Source organism: Coffea arabica, chromosome 1c (assembly GCF_036785885.1).
Source record: "Coffea arabica cultivar ET-39 chromosome 1c, Coffea Arabica ET-39 HiFi, whole genome shotgun sequence".
Lineage (NCBI taxonomy): Eukaryota > Viridiplantae > Streptophyta > Magnoliopsida > Gentianales > Rubiaceae > Coffea > Coffea arabica.
In genome coordinates, this window is record NC_092310.1 from 55,760,429 (window position 1) to 55,781,384 (window position 20,956).

The following is a 20,956-nucleotide window of genomic DNA, read 5'->3' on the forward strand; positions in this document are numbered from 1 at the left end:
ATATAATTTTTATTTATTAGGATATATAATATAATAAATGATGATGGAAGTTCAAATAACAAAAAAAAAATGGAGTGTAAATAATATTTTCCTTTAATCGTTGCAAAAAACAAGAAAATTGCTCCACTGCATTGATATTCTCTCCGTGGTTGAGAAATATTTATGCATTGCGGGAGGGTGGACCTTCTGGTGTCCATGCATTACGGGAGGATGGACCCTCTGGTGTAGATCTATCCAATGGGCCTTGGTCCGTGTTTACTTGTACGGCCGGGGTTTCAGAGATAACTAAAACACGGACTCTCCTCATGCAAATACCCAAGATCCATCATGAACAATCTCTAATGGGCCATAGTGTAGCCCAACAATTTCTATGACAAAATTACCCCCAAAATCATTTCCAAATCCCCAATTGCTCCAACCTCCCCAAAACCCCTAACTAGTGATTCAAACTCTTCCCAAAAAAAAAAAAAAGAAAAAAAAGAAGCGCTGGTAGAAATGCTCCGATCACTTCTCCGATCGGTCGCCGCTTCCCAACCGCAGTCCAACCTCGCAAAGATACTACTCCCAACTGCCAGCCCAGCTCAGTTCACAGCTTCTAGAAGCTTCGCCTCAAAAAATTCGAAATCAAATGCAGGTGCAGCCCAAGCAAAGAAAAAAGCTGGTGGTAAAAAAGATGGCCCCGATGAAAAAGTCAGGCCGGAGGATGTCCTAGTTACTCCCACCGAAGAATTGGTCGCCGAAATAGAAGAAGAACACCGCCGCCGCCTGGCCCAGAACGCTGGCAACAAAGCCCTCGACGTCGGCCCCAATGGCCGTCCGTTGTTCACATCCACTCCGTCGCTTTCGGAGCTCACCCGTAAAGATGCGTGCCATTATATGGAATTCAGGTGAGGTGAATCCTTCTGAGAAATTCTTAGATGCTACTCATTAACACTGCTATAAATGTTTTCAAATGGTGTCGTTGTTGCTACTATTTGTTCTTATCTTTTATTTGTTCAGCAAGGAGGAGCTAGAAAGAGTGTTGCCGGAGGGATTCCCGCCGGGCATGGAGAAGGAGTTCGAGGAAACAATGCGACACGCGTTGCTGATTCGGCAGAGTTTTCTGGACCTGCGAGATAATTTCAGAAGGGTTGTTGATCCTCCCATGTACCCCACTGCTAAAGGTGAGAGATTTTTCAACTTTCTTTTTTTTATTTTTGTTGTTTTGAGACGTGTCTTCTATTCAGAAAGAAGTTCGTATTTTTATAGGAGTAATGTAGTACGTGGAAAAGCTTCAGAGCAAGCTGAGAATTGCTTTTCTCTTTCTACATTGGAAGGGCTTCCGTGATTGTTGTTTAACTCATGTAACGTATTAGTATGTTATTCTGAGGAGTTCTCTAGCTTGTTTGTCATGTTTGTTCGTCTTGGAAAGCTGGGGAGTGAGTTCCTAAAACAAATTGTAACTACTTGTTATTTATTTCGGTCTTGGTATTTTGCAGTCCCACAAACTAGGAGGAAAATTGTATTGGATGGGCATCGAAGTTGTGGGAAGAGTATAGCACTTGCAATGCTTGTTCATTGGGCTCGTGATGAAGGATGGTTGGTTCTCTATGTTCCCAAAGGACGAGAATGGACTCATGGAGGATTCTTTTATAGAAATCCTCGAACAGGTTTATGGGACACCCCTGTGCAGGCAGCAAATGTTCTTCAGGTAGGAGTTCTAATCTCTTTTCCACTTTTCTAATATGCAAGTTAAATAATTTGACCTGCCTTTTCTCCTCCCTAAATAGCATCTCACTTGTAATGCCTTATTGAGAAATGACAGGCTTTAATGTTGTGTTTAAGGCATTATGTTTTCACAGTTCTGATTTGCTTATAATTGAAGTTTGATATGTTCTTTTGCCCTCTCTTGACTTTTTTGTTCTTCTTTATTAGGATTTTATGAAGTTTAACCAAACACCTTTACAAGAACTGCACTGCAAACTAACCGAGCCTATCCCATTGGGGGAGGGTGCTGGTGTTGGATGGGCAAAGGGTGCTGACACAATGCCAGTGCCTGAAGGATCCACACTATATGACCTAGTTCAGTATGGGATCAAACACACACATGCTTCTGTTGGAGCACTAGTTCGTTTAAGGGAAGAGTTATTGCTTGTAGAAAAATATCCTGTACTTTTTGCAATTGATCAGGTGAGCTAATTTTGTTGCCAATCACATATTTCTTTATTTTCACCTATCTATTTGTTTCTCAATGTTGAATGATAAGCTAGTTTTGTAAGCATATGACTTTGACTCTTTTTATTGGTTTCTTCATTGGTAGTATAACAGTTGGTTCACATTTAGTGAGTATGAGGAACCAGTTACTGTTCGTTCTTGCCGTCCAATTCATGCTAGAGAGCTCACAACTGTAAGTTACAAACATGATTCTTCAACAATGTAAACGCTAATGAAAAAGTGACTTTTCCCCATTTTTTGTTATTGCTTCTTGAGTCCATTTATGAATATCACCAGATTATGGTTTTGGTCCAACAAGTTTTATCTGCACAGCTAGTGTTACAGACTCTGTTTATACACGGTCCACGAGTTGGTGCATGATGTTGATAATGTTATGATGAATTAGGAATAGGATGGAAATTTCAAGTAGTCAGAATACTAGTCTAATTTTGTTCACATGAGAGAGAGAGAGCGAGCGAGCCTAACTAATCTCTACCCCTTTTTTTGGTGGTCACATTTGAAGAAAATAAGTTTTTTTTTCACATCTCTTTTGCTCTCTTATGGGTAGCATTATTGTATGGTACATTGTTTCTCTCTGTCTGTATTCTTTTTTTCTTCTGTGCTTGCCAAACTATTTGATTGATTGAACCTAGGTGTTGCTATACTTGCTTGATTTTAAGGTACCTTGTTATCTACCAACTGTAGGTGAATGCATTTAGGTCCATGATGCACAAGGATCTGATGATGGTTGGTGCTTTCTCTCATTCAACTGCAGTAGGAAAATTACGCAAGGACTTACCAGAGGTTCCACCAAATGCTAGGATCAACTTCCCTCGCTACAACTTGGATGAAGCTGCTACTGTTTGTCATTATTATGTTAGGTACATATGCCATCTCTTTTGCTAGGATCAATTGTTAAGTTAGGTACATATGTCAGATTAACTTAAGTTTTCAATTATCAAGTTACCAAAAAGGTGTATCTGCTTTTATCTTGGTTTGTGAGGTGTAAGGTGTAGCACGAGTTTACTTTGGCAAGTTTGGTGAAGATATCCCTCTCCAACTGAAGCTACTTAATTCAGAAAGAATTGTCATATATATATATATATATATATATATATATATATATATATATATATATATTTGGGAATCAACAATTTGAGTTTCCTTCTATGGAGGCAATTTGTGTAATTGGGATTAAGAGTTAAATTGTGCAAACCTGGAGTCTCATGGATATGGTTTTCAAATTAAAGATGATGGCCTGTATATTTATGTTGTGTACAACTGATTGATGTTTCACTCTTGTGAAGATGTTAGCTATTACTTTGCTTGAACCTAATATTCAAGAGTACTAAATCGAGCATGGTGCATGATTGGATATGCATTACTTGAGAGTACTTAGAAATGTAAAATGCTGTTAGTCTGCAAGGTTTGCTATCATGACTTGGTGACTCATTTTTTCTGCTTAATTAATTACCAGGCAACAACTTGTAAATCGAGATGCTTTTTCGGAGGACAACTGGAAGAAGATATACTATCTTGCCAATGGCAATGGATCAGAGATAAGACAGTTAATGCCTTTCATGAGATGACCACAGAAAACATTTTGTGCTAACTTCTTGTGGTTCAGCAGAGTCCAACTCTTTCACGCTTTTGATTTTGGTGATTCTGTTCAATGGCTGCTTCGCTGATGTTTTCATCATACAATTTTGACAAAGTTGGTGCTTCTCTGTTTTTATTGGTTCGACTGGGGGAATGTTTTTTAGCTTTCCCTTATCTTTGATCAGTTGGAAATAGATTTCGGATCTTCCTTCTTGTTACAATTTGAGAACAGTGCTGCCTGCCCATAACTTTTTAACATCCTTTCAAGGATATCCGTCTTATCCCTATTTACTTTGTGCTCCAGTCCTTGTCATAAAATATACATATGTGACATGTCGCTGTTGGAGAACTACTTTTTGTTTAATTTTCATTTAAATTGTTTCGATTGCAAGACTGTTCACTGTTGCCTTTTCCGTAGTGATTGTTGTTTATGACCTGGAAAATGAGAAACTCCTCAATTCAGCATGGAATATGAGAAACTTTTTGTTCGATGAACTCAGGCTACTATTGGTAGTAAAGGACGTGCCCATGGTGATGCTGTGGATTTTTTATTCTTACGCCGCCCAGAGTGGCTGAGAATGGAAAGGGGTATAATAATTGATCCTAGATTTTACGTTTCATGTTTTATTTTTCTCCTGAAGTTTGTTACTCTTTTCTTGAAGCAATCCGAAAAGGGAAGAAGTTTCTATCAATCAAATGATTTTCTTGACTAAATTCAACTAAAAAATTGATCCTTGCTTTAACAATGGTACAAAATGGCATAATTTTATTGGTCTTTAGATGGAACACGAGATAAAATTGGTGGCTGTTCCAAGCGATATTTTAGTGGCATTCATATTTGCCACAAGAAAAAAAGAATGAACGACTATCACTCGTAGACTTTCTTCGTATCGGCTGAAAGCAAGGATATGAAGTCACTGGGGAAGAAAAATGACAAGCAAGAAGAATGCGATAATGCATTTTTTTCTACTTATAACAAGCAGAATATTGGCTAGAACAAAGTTGAGGCTCCACAAATTAAGGGTCCCATATTCAATTCTCTCCTTCTCCACCTTTACTTCTTAAATTTCGATTTTCAAAAAAAGAATAAAAAATATATATAGAGAATATTGGCTAGAAAGAAAAATTGGGAAGCAAGAATATCAAGAAGCAAAACGCATCAAGTGCATTCTATTGCAGAAGACCAAATAGATCGGAGAACCATTGAGAGATACTCATTGTAAACTCCACGATGCGTAAAGGGAAGGATGGAGGGAAAGGATGGATTGGATGGTACAGAAAAAGAGAGTATAGTGAAAGATCCCAAATTCAAGACCTTTGAAAAAAAAAAAAAAAAAGAAAAAGCCTCCACAGAACGTTCTTCCTACAACTTTGGGCTGTTCATCCATCTCTATTGTACATAAAACTGATTGAGACAAATTTTGCTACAGTATTGTCACTTTAAACCAGATGTGCCTCGCTTCCAGTTCTAGGATTGCCAGAAACTATCATTCCAGAACATTCTGCTCTACAAAGCTATATCTAAGCTTCTACATCTCCAGGTATACTGAGTCTCCAACAAAGCCAGACAGGGTTCTCAAAATCTATATCAATATTCTCCACTCAGGGATCTCAAAATATATATCAGTGTTCTTTCTCCGCTGAACTTCACTGACAAGGTGAGGAAAACCATTCGTGGTAATGAAAGTATTTACCCACTCATGAAGCTCACAGCTTGGTTTTCTTCAAGGTCTACTAATCCTGCCTCAAGCCCATTCTTTTTTTTTTTTTCGGTTACAAATAAACTAGTCTACGGGTGCAAGATCAAAAACCAATTCCTTATGCATCAAAGATCAAAGAAACTGGACAAAAAAGCTTCTTTGAGAAGTTGCAAATCCCTTCCAAGGCAGGCTCCATGGTAACCAGTCTTGTGCTTGAACTCAACGAGATCAGAAAGGAGACTGGCATAATGGGCAAGTAGACTTGTGAGAAGTCGAAAACCACTTGTAGAGGCAGGCTGAGTGGAACTTATGCTTGCAGGTTTTGCATGCTAGGCGTGGAAGGCTATGGTTAGAAGTATGGATGACACTGTAACAGATGGGACACTCCTCCACACCTTCAAATTCCTTGTCAAAGTTGCTTTTCCATATTCGTATTGATTCGGCTAAGGCACCATTCTGCATCACAGGAAAAATAGATTATCAGGTCCATAGTTGCAAGCTGACGAAAATCAATCGTTCAAGTAATGGCTGATTATAATAAGTGGTCAACAAATACAGTATTGCTCAAGCAACATTAGGTGAATCACATAATCTCAGATGAATGGCAAGTGAAAAACTATTACTTCGTACTTTCAGCTACTGAAAGAAAAACTGAATTCTTCAAACAAACATCACATACCTCCCGCGTTGAATACAGGACTAGTGATTAATTGAACAACTCTCACTTCTTATAAACCATTTTATAGCCCATAAGCAATTTCACAGGAAAATTAGATGAATTGAATCTTATAGGAGATACCTGATTGCGAACAAATAACATCATTGACATTAACCACTTTCTCTGCTTCACGTCACTAATGCCAAGGCTCCTAGTACAATCTACATCCACAGATCGAAGCGGATAAGATGCAGGAAGTCGAATGACTAGATCCATGCCTGTTTCATCCTTTGTGTAGGTAGCCACGACCTCATTGGCGGATTTACTCACACTAACTGAGAAATTCTCATCAGCAAAATCAGCTTTCTTGATCTGCAGATTCAAGGTTTATATTCCTTAATTAATTCCATAGTCAACGAGATGGACATATAGGCTGGATTAGATACTGAAAAAAATGTTATCAAGCATAGGCAGAAACCCCAAACATCATCTAGTAGTAGTAGATCAGGGAAAATTTGCTTCATTAAAAGAACCAAATTATTATTATTTAAAAAAAAGGTCAGCCAATCAGGTAGTTGGATACTGTTGGATTTGCTCAGCCATTACAAAAGCAGAAGGAATGACGATCACGTAAACTTCCATAATAAGCTTATTCTTCCTTACCCACAAACATACTCCCTCTTGAATTTAAATGGACCACTAGTTTCCAAGGGCTTATGACAGTAGTATACAGTCAGTTTCCACTTCATTGCCCACTGCCCATGAAAAGACAGCTCTAATTTTAAGTTTGTAAGCCTTTCTCAATGCTTACACATTCCTCAGCGATTAAAATTACCTAGGACAGGCCTCAACATCTCTACTCTGTCCAGTATTCATGTAACTTTGAAATAGGAATAGCATTTTGAAATGGTCAGAGCAGTAGTTTCAAAAGATTGGAGTGATTTGCGACACACCTGATTTAGCTCATTTTTTATCAGCAGAGGGCTGCACCATCTTATTGTGAAGGATTCAATCATAGATGACCTAGAGCGATCACGTATACTGTTAAACCATTCTCGAACATAAGCTGGAAGCATGCAGAGCATTAGACCATATATTGCACCAGCCAATGAAGTCATTTTCTCTGCTTCAAGAGGCCAAAGATTTTCTACAGAAAGCAATACTGAACCAGTAGTGATGGCATGTGCAGCAGCTGTTGCTGCCCTTGACACAGCAGGTGGAAGTTCTTTCCTTTTCAAGCTGGACCCAGCCAAGGATTCCAATGGAATATGTTGGAAAATGCAATCCAGTATTGTTGAATCAGCAGTATCTTGCATGTACTGAACCATTTTCTCCCTTGCAGATGTTGACGACGGCAAAGACGCTAGATGTGATAGCAACAAAGACCAAATAACAAATAGATTTACCTGTGAAATAACATAAAATCTGTAAATGATGCCAAATTAACTTTCCTACAAGTCATTTGCTGTATGCATCATATATTTTCTTTTCCATTTAGGCTAGGTAAGGATGCCTTGAGTATAGTGGAGGTGGATCCAAGGTCCAAAGTACCAAATTTATACATGCAAAAGCAGCTTTTAATATTTTGTCGTACATTAAAAGACTACGTACCTGTTTACAGGCCAATAAATCCATATCAAGGACTTCACGGGGGAATCTTTCAAACATGAAACTGATTTCGTCCCTCAAACGGAAATTCTGTTCTGAAGCCAAATCGGGAAGGACAGAACCCTGATTACTGGAAGTATCTTCATCAAATGATGTTTTAAATTCTTCACTTATAAAAGCCACACGTGATATAGGTTCACTAGAGAGAAGAGTATAGGCAGCAAACTGCAGATGAGGAAGGGGTTTTGAAGAAAAGAGGATAGCATATAAAGAATCAAGGGGCCCTTTACTTAGTCCCCACATATCAACTGATTTTGCGGCTTTGTCTCTTGCGTGTGATGATGACTCAGCAACAGATGAAGCAACTAGCTCCCAGAACTGCGAATCCTCTAGCCTAGATGCTGCTATAAAAGATGAAGATTCACCGCAGAAAGAGCCTTCTATCGCCTCAGCAACACCAGTAGAAAAAAACAGACGAAGAATACACTCATAAATTCGATCTTTCATGATCTCCCATCTGTCATTCCTCAATGGGTTTAAATTATCTTCCAGTTCATTGTTTTCATTCCCAAGATGGCCACAAAACAAAGAAAATGCAGCAAGAGCATTTCTTGCGATATTTATAGCAGAATGGTCTACATTTGAAGCTGTAAGCATAAGCTTGTTTAAAGTAGCTTCCAAATCACTACAAGTTGAACTGCTTGTAATAGCGTCATTCACACTTTCAGCAACTTCTTCCATCATTACAACTGTGGATTCGATCCACCATCTTAAGCGATACAAGACAAACTCCCAATCATCATGATTGAAATCCTCCCAACAATAAGCAACTGAAACCAGTAGAAGCTTTGACAATAAAACTTGGACCATGGGCAGTTTGTTAATCAAAGTTGCTGCACCAAAATTTTGTCTTTGCTTCCGAAATAATTCAAAAAGAACACCTCTCTCCAGAGAGTCAATACTCCTTTGTTTCTTTATACAATTCACTCCTTTTGCTGCACTTACAGGATAACAGGATAAAACTAGCTGAAACCAACCTTCCATATCTGCACGACATAATCAGGTACTTGCAATAAAATCAGGGTGTCATTTGAAACAGAAACTGGAAAAATTAAATACAAGAAACTATTAAACACCCATATTTTTGGCTTTTCTTTCTTTAGTTGGTAAGAACTATGGCTATTCATGCGCTGCTAATTTGGACAAAAGGAGGACTTGCCACTTCATGCTCTACCCAACAGGTGAAAATCAGAAAGTTCATCAATGTGACAAATTGCTATTGACAAGTCGCTGTTCCCAAAAATCAATGGCTTAATTACAGAAGATAATGCACTTTCACTAAATTGGAACTTTAAACACTACTTTATTTGTTCCAATTAAGTACTTAAGTAAACAAAAATAGGTAGAAGTCCAGCATCCTCCCCACCTATTAATTTTTTGCTTAGCTTTCATTTAACAAGAGGGAGCTTCACATGTTCCTGACTTAGTCATGTATCTAATTTATACTTTCAACTCATTCTGAACTTTATGTTCCAAGAAACTAGGACACTGAAGTGGAGGGAGTATATCATTACAAAGTTTTAGCATCATAAAGTTTTCAGAGTGTCAATACCTTTTCCACTTTGCCATGTATTTAGAGGAGGGAAGCATGCAGTTTTCCTGAGCCAGTCCACAACAGTAACATGTAGCTCACATTCCATGAAATCATCAGGCTGGTCGCTTTTGTGGGATGCATCAGAAGCAATGCTCAGCGGTGCTATAAAAACTTCCATACATGCAGGAAGAACATTCAAACAATTTAAGTTCACTGTTTCACCAATAAAGAGCTTCTCTCGAAGCATCCTAAAATATGACACAGCTTTGACCTTTCCCCATATATTTTTTTGAAAAAGAGTAGAGAGTAATGCTATGAGCGCTCTTAGAAAGGGCTCACTGATACTCTCAGCCTCATGATACAACCCAGGCCATACATTTCCAGGAGTCAGTTCACCACTTTCTCCATGCATAAGAGCACCATCAAGCAAAATGGAAACAATAGAATCTAAAAGGCCATGAGCAGGAGAATAATCTTGACTGATTACATAAGCACTTAGGAGAGGCAAAAATGAGCTAAAAGCACTACCACCAGGCCATTTCCAGGTGCATAATATTTCCGCAGCCAGCCAGGCACGAGAATAAGAAACCTCTGAGGTTGTCAGATTTACAGTAGGCTCCTCAGACACAGTTGGAGAATCGTGAGCAACAGCACCAGCAATAACTCTATGAAATCCAATTCTGGATATAAGTTTGTCAATCAAAATAACAAACTTCTGGTTTCCAGATTCCTGCAAACATTCCGTAAGTAAGCTTTCAAAACTTGCAGTCATCATTTGTTCAGTGTAACCCACAGACAGGTCAGCAATAACTCCGCAACTGCCTAAGTAAAGCATAGAAACTAGCACACCAATTTGTACTACAAGATTTGAAGGTGGCAATATACAAGTTGGTGGATTCACCTCTATCAAAGGCTTCAGAACTTAGACAACAGAGACCAGACATGAATTCCACCATTTACAATTGGGTTAAATACAGAAAACCCGCCTATAGTTGAGCGAATGTTCACCTTAACTCCCTATGGTTTGAAACCTACAATTTACCCCTTATGGTTTTAAGAAAATTGAAACCGTTAGTTTTTCCATCCAATTTAACAGACAAATGAAAATAGTCAAAATTTTTAATGAAAACAATGATGAAATTATCAAGTTGCTCTCTAAGCTAAGGTTAAATGAGATTCTAAAGAAAATCTGGGGTCACACTATGATTCCAGATTGACTTTAGGTAGCAATAGAATATCACCAAAAAAACCTTACTCGTCCTCTCCAATCTTCTTCTTCAACCAAGATCCAGAGATGTCTCTTGCACTACGCTGTGTGCCAGAATAATTGATGCTGGCAGCCACCACCAACGGTTACATAATTACATGAAAAATATACCGCAACTTTGTGGAAAACCAGAGTGCCAAGCCGCTATTCGGCTAATTAAGTAAAGGCTGAAATCTCGCAAAGGGTCATAATATATTGTACAAAAATTTCATAACACCATAAGATTATTACTAAGAAAAGTGAAAACTTCATAAAACTGGTCAGTGACTCAAAAAGCGCAATGAAAAAACTAGTCAATGACCAGAAATGATCAATGCTGTTTGAGCAATTACAAGAAGCCATCATAAGATGTTTTGCCATTGCAGCACCAAGCAAGCCTTGTCCAAGCTTGGTAATAAAAACTCAATTTAACAAGACAGTAATTGCTCCTCAATTGTGATGCAATCGAAGCTATAATCATGCCCAAGATATTTCTTTTCGATTGGAGACAATTGTGCATGTGGATTTTAAGCATGTTGGACTTTGGAGCCCAACAACTTGACCGGAGAATTTTTTTTTTTAGAGTGCTTCCCATCTCAAACTACCAGGGAAGTATTGGGAAAAAAAAGAGAAAATTTGCTGATTCAGCCACCCCACCTTCTCATGGTTTCTTTAAACAATCCAGCCACCCCTTCCCATTGGGTCCAAGTCTGCTGGTTGTGAAAATGGTTGGTCTAGGTTAGCAGAGGAGGTTCATATGTGAGGAGTGAGAGCAAATAAAAAAGAAAACGAAAAAAGAATTGGAAGGGGGGGGTATGGAAAGAAAGAGAAGAAGAAGAGTCTTAACTTTTGTAATATGAATTTGTCAATTTAACCTTTAACACTGTTATATGTAACACAAAATTTAACATTTCACTATAGTCTAAAGCACAAGGGGGTTTAATGTAGCTTTTTAAACAATAAGGAGTTAAGGTGAACATTTGGTTAACCACAGGAGGGTTTTTTGTATTTAACCCTTTATATTTTGACAAGAACGGATGCAACAGAGAAAAGGGATGACTGAAGTTAACAGCAAGGGTCATGAATGTTTAACTAGTTGAAGCTCAATGTCAGAAGATCCAGATCACCATGGTCATGAGAGCTTGTTATTAATAGGCTAAGACATTACCTATGAACACAAAATACAAAATCACATGATATATGTAGTTTATGGAAAAAAACTTAGCAAATTTCACTTACATCGATAGTAGTGCAATCAGTGTTCAATACAGCTGATCTTTCTTGAGAATTGGCATTTGGCATTATCCACAATGGCCAGAAATCACTTCTGCCCAAAAACTCATCTAACAACATTTGTTCCTCAAATTGGTCTAAGCATAGACATTCCATGACTTCATGCAACCATAGGCAGGATAGAGAGGTTATTTTGTCAATGTCTAACTTATCTTCCTTAAGTACAGCCCACCTTCCCATATGAACCAAAATGCTCCTCAAGTTCTTGCGGATCTCAAGGCAGAAGCTCTTTAAAAACAGACAGCTTATATTACTGCGAAAAGCATGCACAGATTCACAGAAAGGCATCCTCATCTTCACTTGCTCCATGCATTCAACATCAAGCTCACTGCTGATAACAGTTCTTATGCTATTATACTCCCAATCAATGACAAAAATAGCACCCAGTATACCAGCAATCATCTCAATTTCACAATCTAACTTCTTCAAGCAGAAGAAACTACCAGTTAGTACTTCAAGAGCAAAATTAGCTTCCTCAAGAACATGGTTAGAAGATCTCCATCTAACTTCTGACAATTTTCCTGCACAAGGAATCAGAGAGCACACACAATTGACCCATGCAAAAGTTGAATCTGCAACGAAAGTCAGCAGCTTTCTAAGTACTTCCTTGAATATCAGACTTAATGTATTTCTGGAGATGAAGGAACTTTCTTCTTTGGTTTCCCCACCAATAAGAGCACTGCACATCAAGTTGAAGAGGACACTGAATATACAGATGATGCAACGAGAAATATGCAAATATGTCCATATATATGGAAATTAAAAAAAAAACTTTTTGAACAAACCAGGCATCTAGACAGAGGGAAAGATATTACTTTATAATACTTCTAGAAAAGACACAAGATCTGCAAAAAGATGTCCAAGCAAAACAGCAAAAAAAAAAAATTTTTTTACTCGCAAAAAAAAAAGAAAAGATCAAAAAGTAAAATTTACGCGTAGAAACAACAAATGAGGCATATATATTTGAAAAGAACCATGACAAATATGAAGCCACAGGCATGCGACAGGGCTTTTGTTCTCTCTTTTTTCTATTTTTATTGTTCCTTGTTTTAGTTTTTTTTTTTTTTTTTTGGTTGGGTGGGGGGAAATGCTCCATATGCAGGATGGGATTTTTGTTGGATCAGATCTTTGGACCTAGCAAAAAGGACACTAAGCCTTCAGGCAAGCAAGAAAAGTTAGAAGCAAAATGAGGAAGCAGATCTGTCAACGAAGCAGTACCTTCCGACCGCTAAAATATAAAAGTGGTGACCCTACCTATGGAATTTCTTTCGTCCCTTTTTTGGATGAAAAAGGTTTTGATTTGTTAATAAATTCATATATTCTATATATATAGACTCAGAAATTTTTTTTTGTTTTTGGGGGGGGGGGGGGGGGGATGTCTTCTGAATCACAGCTATGACACTACATTACCAGCAAATAAATTCATATCTCCCACAAATAATACTCCTGAAATAGGAGAATTTAGAAATTCAATCCCCTATAAAAATGGGGAATTTGGCATCATGACAATAACATAAACTATGGGGTTACCAAGAAAGAGTCATAGGAATGGAGAAAGCCTCATCCATTAGTTAACCAGCTTCAGTCATAGAAACTTTTCTTTCCCTTTAGAACACGACATTATTGCTGTATAATATCAATGTCTTTCGCATACTTTACAAAGAAAAAAAATGCTGTACAACAGTTTTTTTTTTTCAATGTGCATGGTTCTTCGTACCAAAAACCCAGTAAAAAAAGGGTGGCCGGTTAATTGATTAGAAGTGCATGAAAACAATAAAAGACATGCTCAAGTTACCCAAAACAATATCAAACCCCCAACTATTATGAAACATTTAGTCCTGTGGAGAGAACAATACACAGACATAATCTGCATACCGTAGAAATCGGGCATCAGAAGTTCCAAAGGGAGGGTTGGCATTAACAACAGATAGTGCAGCAATGTCTAGAAACTCGTGTTGCCAGTCCTCTGGTTGGGAACCTTGTAGAGTATTCGCCTTTCTAAGTCTCTCCCTTGCCTTCTCCATGAGCACTGCCAGGACAGGTATTTTGGAATCCGAAGTCCTCAAAGTGCTATCCTTTGGATTTATGGCATATGTAACAATACTATTCCACTGCTCTGAAAAATATTCACTGTCAATTAATGCAAGCAAAAAATCCAATTTGGCGCTGGTAGACACACTCCAATCTTTCAAGCACCAAGGAATAAATATTTCATTGAAAGCTTGTAAAAACTGCTCTTTTCCCAATTCAATGCCCATAAGCTCTTGAATTATCTTGTGAGGTCCAAATACATAGGCTACAGCAGCCATAAATCTCAAAGCATCTGGTGGGTCCTGGAGTCGGCAAAATCAGGCATAAGAATGATTAAATATTCAAACAACATTAAACATACGATAAAAGGCAAATTGAAATGCCACAATTAGAAGTTCAAATACTATCTCATATATCCCCAGCATGAAGGTTTTACAGATGGCTGAAAATGCAGTATTCAGTAGAAACAATCAAATGAAAACCATCTATTCTTATTACAACTAATATTAAAAAGCCAAACTGTTTACCTACAATATCTTTGATTCTCGTGATTTAAGGTAGTTAACAAAAAAATTTCAACACAATGTAGTGAAGTTCTATCCTAAGTAGCAGCAATAATATGGCATGAACTGACCACAATAATTACGAGATCGCATTAGAAGCTTCGCAAAATCAACACCACATTTAAGAGGTTGAAACAGACCAACCAAGATAATATTTCAAAGTGGGCAGCCTTCCAAAATTCACTGGCAAATGCATTCTTTCCTACTTATCAAAAAAAAAAAAGAGTCGCAACTGACTTAATAACAGGATACCAAAAGTTTCCAAGACCAACTTACAAGCTCCTTAATCAATGGGAAAGATTTTGCCAGTGTTGGCCCCACCAAATAATCCAAAGGCCATGTTTCACCTTTCTTCACCACATGCTGATCCAGTAATAATACAAATCTAATGACTACTTCAACATTTCCAGAACTCTCAATTTGCTGAAATATTTCGATGCAGTGATTCTGAAAGACAGAACAGAACACTGAAAGCAGATTGTTTTCCAGAGAATACACACCAGAAAGAATCTCAACAATGCATTTCCCAAGATCTTGCTTGTAACCAACTGGATACTTCATCTTCAGGTTTTCTGTTCTTTCCATATTGGAAGTCTGAATTGTATCCTCTGATGAAACAGGGGAAGCCCCAGGAACCATTGCGCTCTTGTCTTTTGGGCTAACAAACTGTGAGTACTCACACCAAATAAGCTTCAACAGGACCTCGTCAGTAAGAGCATACTGCAGATGCTGAATAGCATCTAATGTATCACAATACCTGGCAGAAAAAAAGATTATAACCACAAAAAAGAAAAAAAAAAGTTGAAGAATGACAAATGAAACAGAAAAGAGGAAATTGCCCAAAGCAAAGAACAACGCCACATGAACATGAAGCATCATATTTGAATGTAAACTAAAGATTGCTGAACTCCCACCTTGAAGCATTTCTTAAGGCCCAAAGAAAACACTCTTTCAATGCCAGAAAGAATGCTTGTTGATCTGCAGTTAAGGAATGAGACAAGCTTCTTCCCTCCCACAGGTTCTTAAAGAAATCAAAAAAGAAATTCTCTCCAACTATTGCCTTCGGAGGTACTGCATCTAAAAACAGAATTAAAGTGGGATATGACACTTGTTGGGAGCCAAAGCACCCATTTTTAAGAAAATGCCAGAAGCAATTGAGAATGACATTTTGAACATTCAACAATGTCCAGCTTTCTGGAAACTTTTTGGAAAATAGCAACACTGTCTCCCACATTGGAGAATGACATGTGGGATCTTTTTCCTGGAAAGCACCAAGTATTGCCACAGCAAGAGTTTTTACATTTTCTTCATTAATTGCATGAGGAATGTTCTTGATGAAGCTTCTCATTGCGGAATATGTAGCTGACCGTACACCAGGGTTTTTAGACTTCAGAAAGTCTATAAAATACTTATTTGCAGAGAACAACTTTTCGGCATAAGCTATAGCAGTAGCTCTAGCTTTTGAAGCATTCTTTGGTTCAGCTTTTATGTTTTCAAAACCAGGTCTTTCAGATTGTAGGCATACCAAAACATCAAGAAGAGCCGACAAAGCAAGTAAAGAAGATGAGATCACCTGTTCTCCAGTAACAATAATTAAATGCACACCATTAGGAACAAGGAAAATAATACTACAGAATATACGACCCGGAATCACAGTAATGCTCAGTATTCCTTTTATATAAAATTACAATGTAATGTCACTAAAATACAAATGAGAGAGAGAAACAAATGTGATGAAAAACACCCAAGCCTACAATTCAAAACAGGGACAAAATAAGATACAATATAACATCATCTGTTGTACTATTTAATGCTTATGCCCCATAACTCAAGTCCGACTCTTTGGCCTAGCAATAGATTGAAAATTGGTAATTACAAACGCAAAAACCAAGACATCCAAGCTAGTAGTGTTTGAGTTGAACAGTGTTATTGAGTTCTGGTGAAATAACAAGACAACAACCAGATCACAAAGGAGGTCCAAAGTAAAGTTAAATGAAGATGCATGTTAATCATAAGACAGGAACTTAAGCATCTGTTGAAAAGATGAAGATCACTATAATGATGAATTAGAGATTCACAATCTCATTTTAAAAATAATAAAACATGAAAAGAAAAATTTCACAGAACCAAAGAAGTCATGATTGTTAATACACAAAGCAAGGTATTTCAATTGCATCAAATTCAAGGTGAAATTTCTCCGTTCAACCACTGAATCTCTGCTCTTCGACAATCAAGTAGAGCAGAGCAAATGCCTGAAGCGCTCGAATACCACATCAAGTATCTTTGACTACTACTCCTAAGTTTCAGTCTTGGACCTTGTTTAACAAAAATAATATTAAGCAGGAGACTTGAACTCCAAAAATAACTAAAGGGATTCCCAATTAAAGACCATGTCTTTGTACTCTCTCACTCTCGCTCTGATATGCACAGAGGTGAGAATCATAACTGTGAGCTAAATGCAGAAGTTTCTTCATGGAGCAGGCAGGTTATTGACATATAGTTGACCAGGTAATGCAACTGAATCATAGTGTGGAAATGAGAACATAAATCAGTACCTGCTTGTGCATCTCTTCCAATTCATCGGTGGCAGTCACTTTATCAGACATACTTTGGGGTGTAAGCTTCAGATTTTCTTCTATATACATAAAAATTTCAGATGTACCCAAAATTAAGGCATCTAGTCTTTTCTCCTGCGCTGGAAACGCTGCCTTTTCCAAGATCAGAATTAAGCAAAGTCAAGTTTTTCTGGATTAATTTTTGATAAACAGGAAGGAAAGTTCAAACAAACGAAGTGACAGGAAATAGAACTGTACAAAAGATATCTTCTTGGTATGGAAAAAAATACTTTTGAAGCTTCATTGCATCACTGGGTTGGTTATAAAATGTATAACAAATTCAAATATAAAAAAATGCTCAAATAGAGAAGCTTTTAGTCCTGAAATGATGCAGAGATCGAAGCAGGTAAGATGGAATTAGATAAAAGTTAAAAAGATTCCAAACAAGAACATCTATTCAAACTAAAAACCATGCACAAAATACAAAATGAATAATTTTGCACTAGATAATTAAAAGACAGCTGTTACAGGCAATGCAAGAGATGAAGCAAGGGTATCATCCTATTGCCACTTGCAATGCACACAAAACAGCATCGTGAATTCACTGAGTCCACATCGTCAAGAAACAGATGCAAACCTGAAATGACCTTTTTGCAGCTAGAGAAACTTCATAAACAGAATCAAATTGAGAAAACCACCAGGGTCCCAAGAAATATTTGAGATGTGGTGCTAAGTCTCTTCTGCAAAAAGGATAAATGAAGAATAATTAGCAAAAACATTATTCAAAGACTTGATGCAAAATGGGCATCCTAGTATTATACCACATAGTATATTATTGAAGGTTAAAGTTTGTAATGCAATAAATCAAGAATAATAAATTCTGAACACACAAAAGGTAAGAACCACAGGCCTTCACCATGCAATCATATATTAGTGAACACAAAGAAAAATGAGTAAAGGGACTGCAATACATTTATCATGTTTGAGAGTATATGATCCTTTTGACTGGACTAAATGCCTGCACTACATTTGCAGTTTCTCATCAGTTATGCAAATTAACTTCCCCTTGGTTTTGTTGAACATCTCTTTCAGAGGTAAGCCATGTAACACAAAATTCAGCATCAAGCCACCAAGAAAGGTAAGTTACAGGCCTACATAAGAGGGCAGTTCTCTTCTCGCTACTGCTTCCAACGCTCTACATAAAAGGCATTCCTGCTCTGAGATTGTGCGACCATGAAATTGTTTTTGAATAGCGGTTTGTCAACCTTTTGAAACTACACATTAACTGCTAGAATCTTTAATGAACTTTTGTTCAAGTACTCTTCATGAGACTAAATGATAGAGGAATACAATAAACAGATATAATAGAGGTTCAGTTCTGAAAGGAGAGAGAAGCAAGAACTATGATAGTTTAGCAATGTCTTTCTCAAATCCAAAAACTTTTTAAGTTAAAATTTCCTGTAACTTGACATTAGTTGCACAAAAGAGACCAAATCTTTTATTCCTTCCGCATTATACATAGAAGATGTCACCTTGCCAACAAGCACCATTCATCTCAAGCATGAAGCCATAGAAATAGACCATTTACAGACAGTTAAAAATCATGACCTTTAATGAAATCATGTTTTTAGTACACAAAAAATAATGTCAATTTGTGAAACAGTCTTCATCCACATAAAACAAGTTCACAAACCCGACTGCACGAACAAGATAAGCCATTGTATCATGAGTTGCTCGCCGAACGTCGCGGTTGTAATCCAACAACAGCTTCTTGTACTCAAATGCCTAGACAGAGAGCAAAAAAAATGACTTTAAGCCCCAAAAAATGCTATTTTTACCACAATACGGAATTTAAATTTGCACCCAATATGCAACCCATGCATTAGCAGCACACTTTGACATCGGAGTGAATCTGTACAAATCAAAAGATTCCTCCCACCACTTCCAAAAAATTTATGCTTCAGCTATGATCTCTATTATTATAGACCAGAGTATTTGTGGTCCCCAGCTGAACTGCAACAAGAAGGATTTGCAGCACTAAAAATTGCAGTGTCTGTTATTAGTACGTTTTGTAACGTTAATTCCTTTACCACTTGAACAAGGACTATATTTACTAGAATTGCAGCTCTTTAGAGTTCCACTTAAAAAAGGTTGTTCTTCATTCCCACTGTAGTCTAAAAAAAAATAGAAACATATGTCAATCCAGTTAAGACCAAATACACAAGAGAAAAGCCTAGTTGGATGCATTCATGCATGTCAACTATCTTAACCCAAGTAATAACTGGAACCATAAGCATGATACAAACCGGTAATAACCGTATCAAAACCAGCCTGATGAAGATGTATTGACATTCATCTAGATTTAAGCGTAGTAGCGTACCCATTGCGGAATTATAGGAGCAACTTCACTCGCAGATTTTTCTTTGAGAAGTTGAGACAATGACGTTAATGCTTTAAGCTGATGAAGCAGCAAGAGAGACGATGAGCTCGTAAGACATACAAGAGAAAGTGAACAAGGCAGAATATGTATAGAACTGGAATGCCGAGACAGAATGATGCAAATGCAAGCATTACCTTAGTGGTGGGGTCCTTCCTGGAAAGTCTCTTCAAGTGTTGTGCCACTTCGCCATCTATATCCTGTTTTTGTCAATTTCATCCCCAAACTAAGAGTCATCACAAACCCAATCAAACAAGGGGCAAGGAAAAGAATAATAAGAAGGTAGAGACACAGAATAAAAAATTTTTAGGTTAACAGAATTGGCAAATGGCCGATCAAAATTTGTGAAAAGTTCCTGAAAACTGCTAATGCTGAACTTTCAAGGGACTCATTTTCTAAGGCCACATTCAACATCAACCATTAACCAAGGTACTTCCCTGTTAAAAGGAGGGAACCAAAAAACGATTTTTTTATTCCTTTTTTTAACATTATACATATACCCATATCTACAAATACATCGGAGCTTGAAAATAGCGATAGACAACCAGTCTCCTACCAAAGAAACAGTAGGAGCCTCAGCCGAGAAAGAAGAATCGACGCGTGAGCTACCCACATAGCCTCCGAACCCTACTGCTGCAGCACCTGAGGGCAATAGCGACGCAGCAAGACTGCAAAATAGGATCGAAATTACAGCCAATTTCATCGCAAAATAAATAAGGAGACAAACCCTGAAGATAACAGAACCAAGAAGACAACCTGCTGCTAGAGGGACGAGACTTGCTTCTTGCTCCGTCTCCTTTTGGCCTTCCCATTCGCTATTCCCAAAATTTCTGTTTCTTTCTTCTTCGACCCTACTCCTCGTATTCTCTAAGAATGCGTCCTTCTTTCCTCAATTATATTTACGATTGATGCGGTAGATTACAAGAATAGGGCTTCTAAGTTCTCACTTCTTAGCTCCCGAGTGTCGAGCAGGAAGACAGAATGATGAAGAAATTGGCGCTGTCGGATATTTATAGGGTTGCCAGAGTTAGCAATTAGCTTAGAGCATCCACAATGCTATTACACTTTGTGGAGTGTAATCTACATGCCACGTCAACATTCCACTTTCTCCTCTTTTATTACACTTTCACTCACAATGAATTACACTCCATAAGGTGTAATAGCATGGGTCCACAATTAATCAAATATTTATTTTAATAATGCATAACTCATATTCCATAAATAAATAAAGTAATTTTTAAAACTAATTTTGTTATTTTTAAAAAATAAAGTACTAACTTTCGCTAAATTTTGTACATTTTGAATTTTTTTATTTTCTAAAAATGATATTATTAATTTTTAAGTTTGAATAATATATCTTTTTCTATGTTTCAAAAATAATATATTGTTATTTTTTTAAAAATAATTATGTAGGAAATTAAACAAATATTTGATACTTCAAATGTGGAGATATCATAATAATCCATACTTAATTAATAA

General features: G+C 37.4%; 2 protein-coding genes across 4 annotated transcripts; one reads left to right on the forward strand and one right to left on the reverse strand.

Annotated features, from left to right (window-relative positions):
• Nucleotides 1-440: 440 nt before the first annotated feature.
• On the forward strand, nucleotides 441-4,183 carry LOC113731211 (uncharacterized). 3 transcript variants are annotated; one of them, XR_011840508.1, is made up of 7 exons: nucleotides 441-887; nucleotides 1,000-1,163; nucleotides 1,479-1,690; nucleotides 1,915-2,169; nucleotides 2,300-2,386; nucleotides 2,969-3,074; nucleotides 3,671-3,792. XR_011840508.1 is itself a non-coding variant. In XM_027256351.2 (7 exons), exons 1-7 carry the CDS (start codon nucleotides 496-498, stop codon nucleotides 3,780-3,782), a joined length of 1,398 nt encoding a protein of 465 aa, XP_027112152.2. In that variant the 5' UTR covers nucleotides 442-495; the 3' UTR covers nucleotides 3,783-4,183. The 3 variants fall into 3 exon arrangements, 2 of the variants coding, with proteins under 2 accessions (XP_027112152.2, XP_071936144.1); XM_027256351.2 differs by having other exon boundaries at nucleotides 442-887; nucleotides 2,899-3,074; nucleotides 3,671-4,183; XM_072080043.1 differs by lacking the exon at nucleotides 2,300-2,386 and having other exon boundaries at nucleotides 442-887; nucleotides 2,899-3,074; nucleotides 3,671-4,183.
• A 1,028-nt stretch (nucleotides 4,184-5,211) lies between these two features.
• Nucleotides 5,212-20,429, reverse strand: LOC113731206 (E3 ubiquitin-protein ligase listerin-like). The gene is made up of 16 exons (XM_027256337.2): nucleotides 20,234-20,429; nucleotides 20,034-20,145; nucleotides 19,615-19,677; nucleotides 19,421-19,498; nucleotides 18,734-18,825; nucleotides 17,678-17,780; nucleotides 17,041-17,193; nucleotides 15,400-16,058; nucleotides 14,762-15,242; nucleotides 13,767-14,224; nucleotides 11,838-12,570; nucleotides 9,371-10,082; nucleotides 7,762-8,804; nucleotides 7,104-7,556; nucleotides 6,292-6,522; nucleotides 5,212-5,948 (listed from the first exon to the last, which is right to left on the reverse strand). The coding sequence occupies exons 1-16, from the start codon at nucleotides 20,287-20,289 to the stop codon at nucleotides 5,721-5,723; spliced, it is 5,655 nt and encodes a 1,884-aa protein (XP_027112138.2). The 5' UTR covers nucleotides 20,290-20,429; the 3' UTR covers nucleotides 5,212-5,720.
• Between the last annotated feature and the right edge of the window lie 527 nt (nucleotides 20,430-20,956).